The 15,645-nt window shown below is 42.1% G+C and overlaps 1 protein-coding gene across 1 annotated transcript in view; it reads right to left on the reverse strand.

Moving 5' to 3' along the window:
• DNAH5 (dynein axonemal heavy chain 5) overlaps positions 1–15,645 on the reverse strand; it is a 378,136-nt gene that overhangs the window by 277,935 nt on the left and 84,556 nt on the right. Inside the window, exon 2 of the mRNA XM_075540865.1 lies at positions 389–523. Coding sequence (XP_075396980.1) covers positions 389–523 — 135 coding nt within the window. The remainder of the gene's footprint in view (positions 1–388; positions 524–15,645) is intronic.

The following is a 15,645-nucleotide window of genomic DNA, read 5'->3' on the forward strand; positions in this document are numbered from 1 at the left end:
TTCTTTATACATTCCAGAGTCCCATTATTAATTAATGTTTACAGCAGTTTATTCTCCTTTTGAACAGTGCCACACACTCTAGCAAATATGGATCCCAAAAGCTTTACTCCATCAAAGGCATTAAAGTCAACTCAACTTTGAGAGGCAGCGATATTTTGAGTGTCTTCCAACTAGAGGGGTTCTTCTTCTGGCACTATAGCAAACAAAGGTCCCCCCACTCAGCATGACGCTCTCACTCCCACCATCAGTATGGACTCAGAATGGGCTGTGTTGTAGACACAGACCAAGACATACATGTATGCTCTTCTCTAAGGTAGAGCAGAGTTTTGCCACAAAACAAGTCAATGATCCTCCATAATCAGGCCAGTGATTCCCAAATGCATCTCACCTGATTCCCCTCAAGAATGGCATCCTCCACTTCTGCTTTGTTCAGGTCTACACAGGAAGCTACAATTCCGAATAAGTAGTCATGCCTGCCATCCAAATGAGCCCGCTTGGCTTCCTTTTCTTCCTTCAATCTTTGCTGAAAGAGAGACGGCATCTTATGGCATATCCTGCTGTCAAATGCATTCATTTTGTTGTCTCTCAAGCATTAGGTATTGAAATTATAGATACCGTATATACTCGTGTAAAAGTTGAGTTTCCAGTACATTTTTAATGCAGTTTTTGTGGTTAAATTAGGTGCTTCAGCTGATATTCAGATCGGTTTATACTCAAGTACATACGGTAGCTAAATGGCTCTAGAGTTTATGTACTTTCACTTTTTAGAAACAGGGTTATGTTGCTATGAAAATAGGAAGTGCTCATTGCTTTAAAATCAAGTGCTTCCTGTAAGCCAAAAGGAGAAAGAAAATCATCAGCTATCCAGAAAAAAATTGACTTTTAATACTTTGTTCTAAATATTTACATCTCTAGGTATCTAAAAGTATTTAACAAACACACACCAAAAGAAATATACATGTTTGTAAATCATTTCCTTATCTAATTAAGTAATATTTTCCTACAATACTTTTTACCTTTCATGCTTATCTATAGGTTCACATCTGATCTTAAGCTGATTAATGGATACTGCTGCTTAGCTTCTCAGGGTTGATTGCAAACTATGATATTAAAACATACTCAATGCCATTAATGTCGGCAGTTGGAGCTTATCTTTCATATCATTTTCTATGCTCCTACAGAATATATGCATGCTCATATACACATATATTTATATTACACTATAAAAACTTTTAACACATTTTGTGCTTAATAATACCTCCCAAACGTCTTTCCAGGTTGATGCCCAGCACTTCAACATGTATAATAGCTAAAAAAAAAAATTTTCATGATATAATCTTTCTCATCATTTGTCATTGGGGCACATTCTGCTTCTTTATCATTTACTGAAGTACATTACCTTTAATGCCAACCATAGATGCCTACTGAGAGGAGGAAAGGTGACCCCTCTGAATCAACTAGTTCATTCAACAAATAGTTATGTGCTGGCACGGTAGACATACAAATTATACAGAGAAAAACACTACCGAGGAACCTCAAAAAAAAGCTGGTTGGGAGGTTATGCGTATCGCTCCTCAGCCTTTTGGCTAAGATCAAGGGAGGTTATGCATAGAAAATGTATGTATAACAAATTGCAGAACGGTTTCAGGAGAGAATGATAGAACTCTAGAGAATGGGGCATGTAAGAGGCTCCCCAGGAAACCTTTTAGGAAGAGGGAACTCAGCCTCTAGTTGAACAAGGATTGGCCACACTTCCCATGCTAGATTCACTTCTACATCTGCAGAGGTTGAGAGGCATGGGAAAGCATAGCCTATTCTGGAAAGCAGAAAGCAGCCAGCCAGCTGAACTACAGAGGACAAAACGGATGGGCAGTACACTTCAACAATGACCCCAAGAAAGAAACATAGGTAGAGAGAGGAGCTGTGGTGGCTGCCCAGGAACAACAAAACACCTCACAGGATTTGGTTCCTTGACTTGGAGATTTACTGTCATGGTGTCAAGGTGTATCCCAGTTAATTGGCCTAATAACACGTCAAATTCTTCCAGTCTACCTCTTACATTATTCAGTGGTGCCTTGATCTTAAAAGATTCCAAGGAGTTATTGAAGGTACAACAATTGGTCTATATTCTTCTAGAATAACAGAGGAAGAAGAAGAGTCCAAAACAGGAGAAAGATATGAGATGTGTGACCAATGGCTGTGGAAAAACTCCCACCCTTGGGCAAAGGACATGAAAAACAGTTCATCAGAAATGACATCCAAATGTCAAACATATGAAATAATTCTCACAATCATTAGCCATCTAGGAGATGTGAATCGAAACAATTATGAGCTACCACTATAAGATAATGCAGAGACTGATTCTTACATTACAAATTAAACAGGTTTAAGGGGGTACAATCTGCAAAGAGAAAACTTATATACAAAAGAAACAGATAACAGGTAGGGCATGGGGGAAACGAGTCAAGATGGCATCCAGGTAGAATCACCCGCCCAGCAGTCCTATTGTTAGACCAGAAAATTAAGAGGTAAGGAGGGCAATCTTGGGAGGCTGGGTGCTAAAATATATTCAGTGTACTAGGGTTCGGTTCAGACATCCCCCTGCAATTTTCACCCACGAAGAGAATCAAGAACTCACTGAAACATTCTAAGTTCACTGCATCTGCCCGTGGGCTCTGCTAACCCAGAGCCAGGATCAAAAGGATGAAATCCCACATCCCCATCTGTGCCCACAATCTAAGACCCACAGCAAGCAGCAATATCCCCCTGGCTGCTGTCTAAGAGTGGTCATAATCCCAGGCTCGAGGAGAGCCTTTGAGTACTAGCCACAAGACCTCACACCAGAGTTCCCCACTCTGCTATCTGTCCTGCTCCTGTGGTCTAGGATTTACAGCTTCCCCTAACCCCAGCCAGGAATGGAGTGACATCATGGGCAATCCCCTTTCCCACTCTCCCCTGCTCTGTGACTGCCAGCGTGGGTAACAAGAGATAATTAAACATTCATTTGCAGCAACTGAAAAGCCATTGGGAAATTTACCTGTGACAAAACACAGATCCCCAGTGCACAACCTGAAGTACTAGGCAAGAGAGAGCAGGCAGTGAGACAGGAGTGCTACTGGGGGAGAATTCAGGTCCAGTTAGCCCCAAACTCACTCCACTAATCAGGTCTCCTTCCCTGGGGAACAGAGAGCACAGCCTGGATACCAGGGCACCCCAAAAGTCCATTATAAAAAGGGGGAAAAAAATTAAACACTTTCAATTCCAGGCTGTGTTCCTTTGTGTAAAGTTGAATATAAACTGACAGAACTCTGTCCATTGGCACCGCATTAACATAACAAGACAACTAGAACTCTAATCCCCAGAGCACAGCCTAGGATTTTAACATAACAAAACGTGAAAATCACTGTGGCCACATTCCAAGCCAAAAACTGGCTCTAACAATTTTGGGCTCCACAGAGAGTCTTTAAGAGACATGGTAGCCAACTAAAAAGGTGGGGCTGGGGGAGAAAGAAAAAGACATGGGTAGTGGGGGAACAGGGCACCAACCCATCCAAAGGGAGGGCATTGTTTATATCTCCACAGGGAAAGAGGGACCAGACTTCAACACGGAGCTCCAAGATATGAATGCAACATACTGGCATGAAGCAGGAAACCAATAGAGAGGTCCGGGGACCAGCCCCGACCACAACTACATGGATAGCCCCCGCTCCCCACAGAAGAATCCACTTCAGAGGAAAGTACTGAAGCTACAGCTCAGAGAGAGGAACACGTCTGCTCAGAGCATACAGGAGCAAATGAAGGGAGATAAAGAGAGAATTGAACATATCCTGACCCACCAAGCCCTGAGGACAATATTCCCGTTCAGAGAAGCCAAAGCACAGAAAGGACCATATGGCTGCCCCACTAAGAGATTCAATATCCCTCACTGACCCATAGCACTATGGGGAACAACACTGGAGACACAGTATGGGAATTGCGCCCAATCTGACCCCACCACATTGAGGAGAAACACTAAGGGTGTGCAACAGAACAGCTATGGGAACAGAGCAACAAAGTCCCCAAGGAATACCAAAAATAGACTTTGTGGCCAGAGAGTGGCACCCCATCAGACTCAATAGGAAAACACTCCTAAAGGCCAACAAACAGACCCTGAACTCTGTACAGGCTTATCTCTCTTTTTTTTGTCCTTGGTTTTGTTGTTTTGTTTTGCTCTGTCTTGTTTTTTGTGCATATTATTATCTCAGCAGGTCTGTCTAGATAAGATAGGTTGGATAAACAATCTGGAGGAAAAAACAATGGGACCAATGGAGGCAGAGGAAAGGAAGTGGGTGCTAACCACCCCAGGGACTAGGGAACAACAAGTGATCCAATATCGATGGCGAAGAGCATGTAGGAGGCCTGGTAGGGCTTGATCAAGGGCAATGTAACCAAAGAGGAATTACTGAAACCAAAATGAAGGCTAAAATGATCATGGGACAAGAGGAAAGTAAAAGGAAATAAAGGAAGAGAATAGGAGACAAAGATCATTTATACAGGTCTAAATACTGGCATGTATATATGCAAATATATTTACATATGAAGATGGATAAATAGATCTATATGCATATATTTATAGGTTTAGTAGTAAGGTAGCAATACTCCCTCAATGCAAGAACAGTTTATTGTAATAACCTGGCATTCCATGATGCTCACATTCACCACAAAATCACTGAAGACAAAGCCAGTGCATAAGCAAATGTGGTGAAGAAAGCTGATGGTACCCAGCTATCAAAAGATATAGCATCTGGGGTCTTAAAGGCTTCAAGATAAACAAGCAGCCATCTAGCTAAGAAGCAACAAAGTCCATTTGGAAGAAGCAAACCAGCCTGTGTGATCACAAGATATCTCTTGGGTCAGGCATAAGGCATCAAAGAATCAAAAATCATATCATTGTGAATGAGGAGGAGTACAGAGTGGAGACCCAAAGCCCATCTATAGACAACCGGACATCCCCTTACAGAAGAGTCACGGGGAAGAGATGAGCCAGTCAGCGTGCAGTATGTCACCGATCAACCATACAACTGTCCTCTAGTTCTTTAATGTTTCTTTCCCTGCCTGCCCCTCCCCCTCCAACCCAATTATCATGATCCGAGTTCTACCATACAAATCTGGCTAGACCAGAGGATGCACACTGGTACAGATCAGAGCTGGAAACACAGGGACTCCAGGACAGATAAACCCTCAGGACTAATAATGAGATTAGAGATAACAGGAGGGGAAGGGGAAGGTGGGAGAGATAGGGGGAAGTGATCACAATGATCTACATATGACCCCCTCCCTGGCGGACGGACAACAGAAAAGTGGGTGAAGGGAGACATTGGACAGTGTAAGATATGAAAAAATAATAATAATTTATAAATTATGGGATTGTGAGGGGGAGGAGGGGGGTAATGAGGCGCTGATACCAAGGGTTCAAGTCGAAAGAAAATGTTTTGAGAGTGATGATGGCAATAAATGTACAGATGTGATGGACACAATGGATGCATGTATGAATTGTGATAAGACTTGTATGAGCCCCAGTAAAATGATTTATTTTTAAAAAAGAGAGACATCAAATTATCACCAGACAGTACAGACTAGACAAGTGACCATGCTGCAGGCCTGTCCCAACCCCGCCCAGTGGCATACCTACAGTACCCTGCCTCCACCCAACCTCTGAAGCCCCACCACCACCACTAGTCACTGAGTTGCTGCAGCACCCCACCTACAAAGCAGTCCAGCCCACCACCATAGTAGGCCACAGGTGGTCCTTGAAAAAACTCCTACCAATCACACAGAGAAAGTGCTCAGGACCCGTCAGTGTCCGAGGAACATGCACCCAGTTCTTCCAAAATTACGTGCAGACAACAACATGCCTCAGCACTCTCAACAAGAAAAACAAAACACAACAGGGGAGGAAGTCATAAACCTAATGATGCTCATAGAAGAATCAGATGTTCATTTGCCACAAAGATATCTTCAGAAGGCTGCTTAGAGTAACACAGGATATGTGGGAAGCAACACAGAATAAGGATAGAGGAGATTTTAAAAGTCCATGATAAAGGAGATGAAGCCCATACACCAGAGGGAAATACAAAAAACAGAGGATGAAGTAACAAAAGCAAAATAGACGACCACAGAACACACCAACAGACTAGAAGAGCAAAAAAATCATACCAGCAATCTATAGGGCAATGAGGCAGACTTCAACAAACAGGAAAGACATTCCAACAAGTTAATCAAAGAGGTGGAAGAAAACCTGAGAACAATGACAGAGGCGATGAAGAGACACAATATTCAAATAATTGGTCTACCACAACAAGACACAACGTAGTAAACAGCTAAATTAGCGATGGGATTCCTGGAAGCAAACTTCCCCACCTTAATGAATTAGAATCAGACATTCATACAGGAAGCAGAGATGACATCGATTAGACTAAACCCCAGGAAGAACTCACAAAGGCACACAATAGTTAAGTTATCCAACTTCAAGGAAAAGGAGAGAATCTTAAGAGCAGCAAGAAGAAAAAAAGGCATTCACATACAATGGTGCTCAGTTAAGAATATGCTCAGACCTATCAGTAGATACCATGAAGAGAAGAGAATTGAGTAGCATCTTCCAAAAACTGAAAGAAAAAAAAAAAAGCCAACTCAGGCATCCTCTACCCTGCCAAACTATCATTAATATAGAAGGTGAGGTAAAAGCCTTCCCGGACAAGGTAAAACTCAAAGAATATGCCATAAAACACCCAAACCTATGGAAAATTCTTGCCAAATCTTTGTGGTCAGAAGACTAACATCCACCAAGCAGAAGCCAAAGAGCACCACATAGTGCAACTCCACCCAGAAGTCAATGCGCCAAGGACAACTACCAAGATGACATTGCCTCTGAGGGAAAAGAGGACAAGAAGGAAGCCACCCTCATAAACACAGCACACTGATATGAAAGGAGATTGGAAAACACCCAACACAAAAGGTATGAGATGACAGCAAGGAACCCACATTTGGTGGTAATAACTCTGAAAGTCAGTGGTCTAAACTCACCCATTAAAAGAAAAAAGTTAGTAGATTGGCTCAGACAACATAATCCATCAATCTGTTGCCTATACGAGACACATCTTAAACTCACAGACAAAAATAGACTAAATATAAAAGGCTGGGGGGGGGGGAATACAGGCAAACAGCAACTTAAAGAAAGCAGGGATTGTATTCTAATCTCCAACAAAATTGACTTCAAGGTGCAAGCCATAACAAGAGACAAGGATGGACACTATGTAATGCTCAAAGGATCAGTAAACCAGGAACCAGTAAAGAATCAGGACAAACCTAAGAACCTTGGCTCAGGGAATACATAGGCTAACTTTAATAGAAAAGGGTACACACAGACATTAACCTGAAATTGAAAACGAGATATACTAAGGATAAAACACCTGTGTGCATCAAAAGACTTCAGCAAGAGTAACAAGAGAACCCACAGACTGGGAAGAGATTTTTAGCAATGACACACAGACAAAGGACTTATTACTAAAATGTGCAATATCCTCCTAGCCCTGAGGAAGTGGGCAAAAGACCTGAACAGAGTTTCACTTTGGAGAACACCTGAATGACCAATAAACATATGAGAAAATATTCCCAATCATTAGCCATCAGAGAAATGCAAATTAAAACAACTATGGTATATCACCTCACACCCTTGAGGATAGTCTAAATTAGAAAATCAGAGAGCAATAAATGTTGGAGGGGATGTAGCAAGATAGGAACACTCCACTGCTGGTGATCGTGTAGATATGCGCAGTCACTGTGAAAAGTCATCTAGCGATATTTAAAGCAAATGGAAATTGAGTGACTTTAGGACCCAGCAATCCCTCTACTGGGCATATACCCAGAAGAGGTAAGAAAGAAACCAACACCAGTTGCTCCTATGTTTATTGCAGTGCAACTCACAATCACAAAGAATTGGAAACAACCTAAATTTCCATTGAGTGGATTAGGAAACTCTGGCACATACCCACTATAGAGTACTACGCATCACTAAAAAGCACTGATGATCACATGAAGCACATCGCCTCATGGGAAGAGTTGGAGGAAATTATGCTGAGCTGTGTTAGCCAATCACAAAAGGACAAGTGCAACATGAGTCCACTGAGGTAAATATAATCAGCACAGTAGGTATAGAAGAAAAGCCACTTATCTCAAACTATATGGGTTGAGGTACAGGCAGCTGGGTAAGGAAAAAGCCAAACCCAAAGATGTACATGTCATTCCAACACAAAGAAGGGAAAAGGGAGTGTGGAAGCCAAAAGATGGGTGGGGGAGGACACGATGACACTGGGAGCCCAGGGCACTAACCCACTAACTCCCATTCCATAGAAATGGGAGTGTGTGCAGACCCCACCATGGCGTGCCAAACCTTGAGGGCAACCTATCCATATGGAGCAACGAATGAGCAGAGTGGACTACAAGGTCAGCCCTAATCAGAGCCAAACTGACCACCTCCTTAGAAGTATGTGCTACAGAGGACAACACTAAACGTACAGGCTGTGGAGCCGGGCCAGCACGCCACACCCATAAAGAAGCAAACCAAGAAGGGAAAAGACCTAGACTCCACATCAGCACAGCAAGCCCTGAGGATGTCCCTGCAGAGAGCTGCTGAGTCACAGAGAAGACTGAGGAGCCAACACAGCTCAAGACATGATGTCCCCTCGCTGGAGCATGTCATGACAGAGGACAATACTGGGGACACATGGCGGGGAGTGAGTCCAGTCTGAACCCCCTACAGTGGGGTGAACCAAGAAGGGAACATAACATATCAGCAATGGGAACAAAGCAAAGCCACAAAGCCCCTGAAGAGCCCCCAAAATAGATTTCAAGGTAGGAGGGGCAATTCCTGGAACTGCCCAGGACCAGTGGGGGGATAGTCTTAAAGGTCAGTGCACAGACCTGGAATTATGCATGCTTGGGGGCGGGGGGGATTTTTGCTAGTTAATTTTTTTCTTTTCTCTTTTTAATTCAATCTTTTGTTTTCTTTTTATATTGTCTCTGTCGTTGTTGGTTTGCCTATCTCTATACAACAGGCATGGGAAGCAAGCTCAAGGAGAAAGCAACAGGACCAATGGTTCCAGAGGGACTTGGGGGGAGAAGGGGAAGGGTGAAGGGAGTGGTGAGCAAACAACACCTTAGACAGGGGAACAACTAGGGAATTAAAAGCAACAAGGAGGTAGAGATCCTGTGGTTGGTGGAGCAACAGCAATCTAGCTAAGAGGAATTACTAAGAGGCAAGAGAAGAGTGAGTGTGATGGTGCAACAGGAGGAAGGTAAAAGGAAAGAGGAAAGTTCTAGGAAGCAAAGCTATGGATAGAGGTAAAACCATGGGTGTGCACTTACATAATATGTTCATTCAGAAAAATAGAGGTATTGGCCTATGTACTTATATATTTATGTGGCAATACATTGAGGTAATGGATGGAATTTGGGCCTCTGCTTAACCCCTTCCTCAATGCAAGAACACTTTGTTCTAACAATCTGGCATTCTGTGATGCTCACCCTCCCAACAAGGTGGCTGAAGACAAAATGGATGCACAAGCAAATGTGGTGAAGAAAGCTGATGGTGCCTGGCTATCAAAAGATATAGCATCTAGGGTCTTAAAGGCATATAGAACGGAACTCTCATAAACTGCTGGAGAGTCTGTAAATACGTAAAACTATTGTGAGATCATTTTGCTTTTGCTTTTGATGAATTTTTTTCATGTAAATTAGATGTGTGGGAGGGGTAAATTTCACACCATTCAACAATTCAAACTACTTATCCCGCTGCTCCCTCCCCAAGTCAGTATTCTATACCACCCCTCTACTCTGACTTCACCTCTCATGGCACTACCTCAAACAACTGGGAATAGAAATGCTATAAGATCCAGCAATATAGCTGCTATACATAAAACCTAAAACAGTAAGAGTCATCACAAGAACAGAGTTATGCAACCTTGTGTTCATCACAGCACTGTTCAAAATAGCAAGAAGGTGGGAACAGCCAAATGCCCATCAGTAGAAGAATGGATAAAGAAGAAACTTTGGTATAAGCACACAATGGAATACTATGCACCACTGAAAATGGTGAAACGCAAAACACTTCATGATGTGGATGAATCTTGAGGGTGTTATGTTGAATAGAATTAGTCAATCACCAAAGGACAAATATTGAATGAGACCTGTTTTAAGGAGGAGCACCAAGACAAAAACTTGCATATCAAAGGGAGCAGACTTTGGCAGTTTCCAAGTAAGGGGATGCAAAGGTGGAACGATGAAGCAGAGGGCTAGAAGGTTGGCAGGTATGGACTTGGGTGAGAGGGAAGATGGAGGTCTATAAGAGGGAGAAGTCAGAGCAGAGGGGTGCTATAGAATACCAACTGAGGGGCCGATAAGTAGTTTGAATTGTTGAATGATGTGAAATTTACACACACACACATCTAATTCACAATAAAAATTCATTGAAAGGAAGGAAAAACAAAATGATCACCTTTGCCATGAAACCAGAAGGACTAAATAATCGTGATCAAAGAGTGGGGACAGGGGGAAGACAGATGTAGAATAGACTGGACGGAACCCTAAAACTAACCCAGAGAAGAATGATTAAACCTTTAACCAAAAATGTCTTTGTAAGTCTTCTTAAAACCAAATGATATTCTAGTTTGACTAGTACAATTACTGCCTTCACTATTACGCCCTTGGAAGATCTATAAGGAATCAAAGTGATGACAACAACTTGATAGGAAGGAACCACAGGGGCAGGAGGGTATGTTAACAGAGAAGGAACAGCTCAGAAAATGAGGGTGAGAACAGCTGTGAACGCGGATCATAAACAATTTTGTGGACCACATAAGAAAGTATAAATTTTATCAGAGGCCCATGGAGAATATAAAGCTGATGAGTCTTAAATAGAGAGATGTTTAGCTTTCTATACTATATAGGGAAAAAGCAATCATTCTGACATCAGTGTGGAAAGTGGAATTAGAGTGATTCAAGATTTGAGGTGGAAAGGCCAAGCAGGGGGGACTATGGCAGCATCCTCAGTGACTGGGAAATATTAGGAGGAGTAATTAGCAGCAACGTGACCATGGGTTGATTTTTTGTGTGTGTTGAGTTGAGAGTTCTGTCGATACACAGAGCTGAAAAACAGACCACTGGAAATAAGAGTTTGGAACAGGGAGAGACTACATTATACATTCAAATTTAGAGGAAGGATTCTAACTACAGCAAGATTGACATTATGGATGATTTCTTTGATGGGCTCTGGTCTGTATTGTAAAATGTTTACCAGCATCTCTGCTCTCTGCCCGCGCGATAACAGCAGCACATATACTCAAGTTAACACAACTAAAAATGTCTTTAGACATTGCCAAATGCTGCCTTGGGCAAAATCTGCCCATCTCACATTTAGGAACCACCAATATGATCGAAACATGGGCATACATAGACAAAAATGTAAAGAAGTACAATGTGAATGGAATGCTCTGTAGGTGTGCACTGTATAACTTCTACCACTTGGTCAGGTCATTCATTCAGCAATTGATATACATACAAGAGTTGCAATCACTGAAAATAAGGGTGCTACAGTAATGTAGCAGATGGTGCCCAGCTATCAATTGAAATAGTGTCTGGGGTCCTTAAAGACAAGCAGCCATCTGAGTTAGACATCAACTAAGTCTGCATGGAAGAAGCACCACAGTCTGTGTCATCCAGAGACGAAAATTAACAAAATCCAAATATGATGAATGGAAAGGTATCAGAGCTTAAAATGTGAACACCCAGTTTGAAGAAGGCTATGGAGGACAGTGGGAGCCCAAACTCCATCTGCAGAGTGTCTAGTCAGATCAAGCCTCTGGCAGATCTCCTCATAGTCAAGGGTTTTGAACAGCTTTGATATCAGCCAAGGTTATTGTAAACTTGGTTATAGTGCATACATATTGAATTATGCCAACAGATGACTACAAGGAAGCCAATTCCATGCAGAACTGATCAGCTGAGCCCAGTTGTGTTAGACTAGGTTGACTGGAGAAACAAATCCAGGGACATTCATAGATGTGTTCGAGAGAGCTTTATATCAAAGAGCAATTGTATATTGAGAAAACATCCCAGCCCAGTCCAGATCAAGTTCCTAAGTCTGCTATCAGACCATATGTTCAATGCTAGTCCATAAATCCCTCTTCAGACTCATGCAGCACATGCAATGTTGCCGAATGCAGGAAGATCACAGGTTGGTGGGTGAAAATTCTTGTGGATCCAATGCTAGTGGAAGCATCTCAGTGTAGGCACAGATCTCCATGTGGCTCCACCAGCTCTCTGAGTCGGGCTCCTCAACAGGAAAGGGAAGCAGAGATAAAGAGCTTGTGACCCACTTCCAGAGAGAAAGAGAGGAAGTTCCCAGAATCCTCTTGAGAAGGCCATGCCCACAAGGAGGCATCACAAGGCTGTGACCTGATTGACAGGCTAGGCTCCACCCCTATACCTATTTATCAAGTTGACATGAAATTATGTAACTACCACACCAGTCATCACAGAATAATGAGAGAAGAGAGTTACTAGTACATTGAGTAGCCAAGTTGTGATGTGTTTTATTAAAACATACATAATCCAAAAAATGATCTTGGTTCAAATCATGTAATTCGTTTGTCAAAAGCAAGAAGATGTATGCTGAAAAAACAATGATTGGAAATAAAAATATTGAATACAAAGTACTCTTTTCAGAACCATAGTGTGTTAGGCTGGGTTGACTAGAGAAACAAATCCAGTGACACTCATATATGTGTAAGAAATAGATTTATATCAAGAAGGAATTATATATTGAGAAAATATCCCAGCCCAATACTAGTCCCTAAGTCCCTCTTCAGACTCATGCAGACACATGCAATGATGCAGAATGCAGGAAGATCACAGGCCAGTGAGTGCAAAGTCTTGTGGCTCCAATGGCGGTGGAAGCATCACAGGGCTCTGGCAGGTCCCAGCATGGCTCACCAGCAGGAAGGTGAAAGCAGAGAGAGAAGGGGAAGTTCCCAGGACTTTTCTTATGAGAAGGCCACGCCCACAAGGAGTCACCATACGGCCCTGACCTAATTGACAGATTGAACACCACCCTGGTACTTTTATAAACCTTCAAGTTGACAAGAAATTATGTAACCACCACACAGCCCCACACATAACCACTACTCCACAGGGGTTCTTGATATGGCCCCATCGACTTGTTTAAATTTTCTTCAGCTCCAATTTGAACTTGTGTAGGAACAACTAATGGTCTGCTGTTCTACAGTCAGCCCCGGAGCGTGTTCGGACTGATGCTATTAAATTACTTCATCTTCTCTGTCCACAGATGCTCCATGTGATTCCTGGCATTCAATCCGGCAAGGGCCATATGTAGAGTCACCATCATTGGTCTTGTGACATTCTATCAAGCAATCTCTGGTGTCATTTTTTATCAGCAAGGCCACATTGCCCATTTAGTGATCATTCTTCTTTGTTTCCAAGTTTTACATCCCGGTTACCAGTTATTACCTGTGTATCTTGACTGAAATTTGATCAATTTATGCAGAAGTTGGTTTTAAACTTTTCCAATTTCTTCATCTTTGGCATTAGTTGTTAATGCTTCAGTTTGAATAATATTTGCATTAACTAGTCTTCCTTGAAGGTGTATGAATATTATTCTATCATTGATACCACAATTCAAGATAGATCTTGAAATGTTATTTATGATGATCGATGTGAACCTATTCCTCTTCAACTTGATATCTCTAGCATAGTAGACTATATGATTGGCTGAATCAAAATAGCGATTTCCATTCAAATTCAGCACACTAATAAATATAGATAATAAGCATCCACATTATCTAGTTTGCTTGCTGGAAGTGAAGAGCACTTGAGGCACTTGCTGCTGAAGATCAAATATTGCAGCCTTCAGTGTGATTTACAATTCAATATGAAGAAGACCCAAATCCCCACAACTAAACCAATAGGTAACACTACGATAAGCGGAGAAAAGATTTAAGTTGTCAAAGATCTTGCCTTGATTGTATCTACAATCAATGCTTATTATAGCAGCAGTCAAGAGGTCACAAGAGATGTTGTATTTGGTAAATCTGCTGCACAAGACCTCTTTAAAGGGCTTAAAAGCAAGGCAGCTTCTTTGAGGATTCAGGCATGCCTGACCCAATCTATGGTATTTCAATTGTCTCAAATGTATGTGAAAGTCAGGCATTGAGCAAGGAAGACTGAAGAAAAATCAGTACATTTGAATTATGATCCTGGTGAAGGATATTGAAAGTACCATGAACTGCCAAAAGTACAAACAAATCTATCTTGGAAGTAAGTCAGGATGTTCCTTAGGGGCAAGGATGGCAAGACTTCATCTTACATATTTTGGACATGTCGTCAGGAGATACAAAGTCCCTGGAAAATGACATCAAGCTTGGTAAGGCAGAGGGGAAGCAAAACTGAGGAAGGCCCGCAGCACAAAAGATTGGCACAGGGGCTGCAACAATGGGCTCAGGCAAAGGAACAATTGTGACGATGGTGCGGGTCTGGGCAGTGTGTCGTTCTGCTGTATGTAAGGTCACTATGGTTCAAAACCTACTCAGTGGCACCTAACAACAACCACAGAACTAAGATATTTCATTTTCATGACTTCTAATTTTCCTGAATTCACAATTCACACATCCCACTTTCTGATGTTTAATGATATTTGATGCTTTTTCTTCTCATTTTGGGTCATGCCACATCAACAATTAAAGATTTCACAAGCTTTACACCATTCACATCGTTAAGGCCCACCCTACCTTGAGGAGGTAGCTTTTCTTTCTGCAATTGCATCTTGAAGGCCTTCGAACCTGAAGGCCTTGTCCTTCAGCATCATTTCAGACAATGTTTCCCTGGTACTCATGAGTTTTTCATAGGTCAATGATTCCAGAAACAGGGCAGCAGGTCCTTCCCACTAGTCTGTCTTAGTCTGGAAGCTCTGCTCAAACCTGTCCACCAGGGTGACTCAGTGTATTTGAAATGCTGTGTCACTGCTTCCAGCATCACAGCAACACAAAAGAAAGCTATCAGTTTCATAACACCAAATACGAGTAATCTCATGTCATATAAAAGGAAATTTTAAGTTTGGGGTTTTGGGGGTTTGGTTTTATTTGCACATACCACTAAGACCAGGGAGAGATCATGTTGCTTTGACCTATTTTCTACATTCTTGACAAAAAGATATTTCCTCAAAATGCTCAGTCTATGCACATGTCCTCAACAGCTTGAGAATGGGAGACGACCAAGGAAGCTGGAATTTAGAAGACAAAGAAAATAACCCAAGGTTATGGGAATGCTGACGATTCAAAAACAAATCAATTAAGTGGAGAGCCAGGTAAACGGCTGCCACAGGCTACAGAAACCTAAAGTAGAGTCTGCCATGGCCGCTGATGACCTTATACCCTTATTTTGTAAAGTCACAAAGGAAGAACCTATCCTAAGGGAGCAGAACATTGCACCCCAAAACTTTGGGCCTAGAAATTATTCGTTGCAAGTAAAATTATGCTATTTTGACTAAGTAGTAGACAAGTGCGGATTGGAATGTGCCAGGATGGCCTTGTTTTGTGG

The sequence above is a fragment of the Tenrec ecaudatus genome, chromosome 2 (assembly GCF_050624435.1).
Source record: "Tenrec ecaudatus isolate mTenEca1 chromosome 2, mTenEca1.hap1, whole genome shotgun sequence".
Classification (NCBI taxonomy): Eukaryota; Metazoa; Chordata; class Mammalia; order Afrosoricida; family Tenrecidae; genus Tenrec; species Tenrec ecaudatus.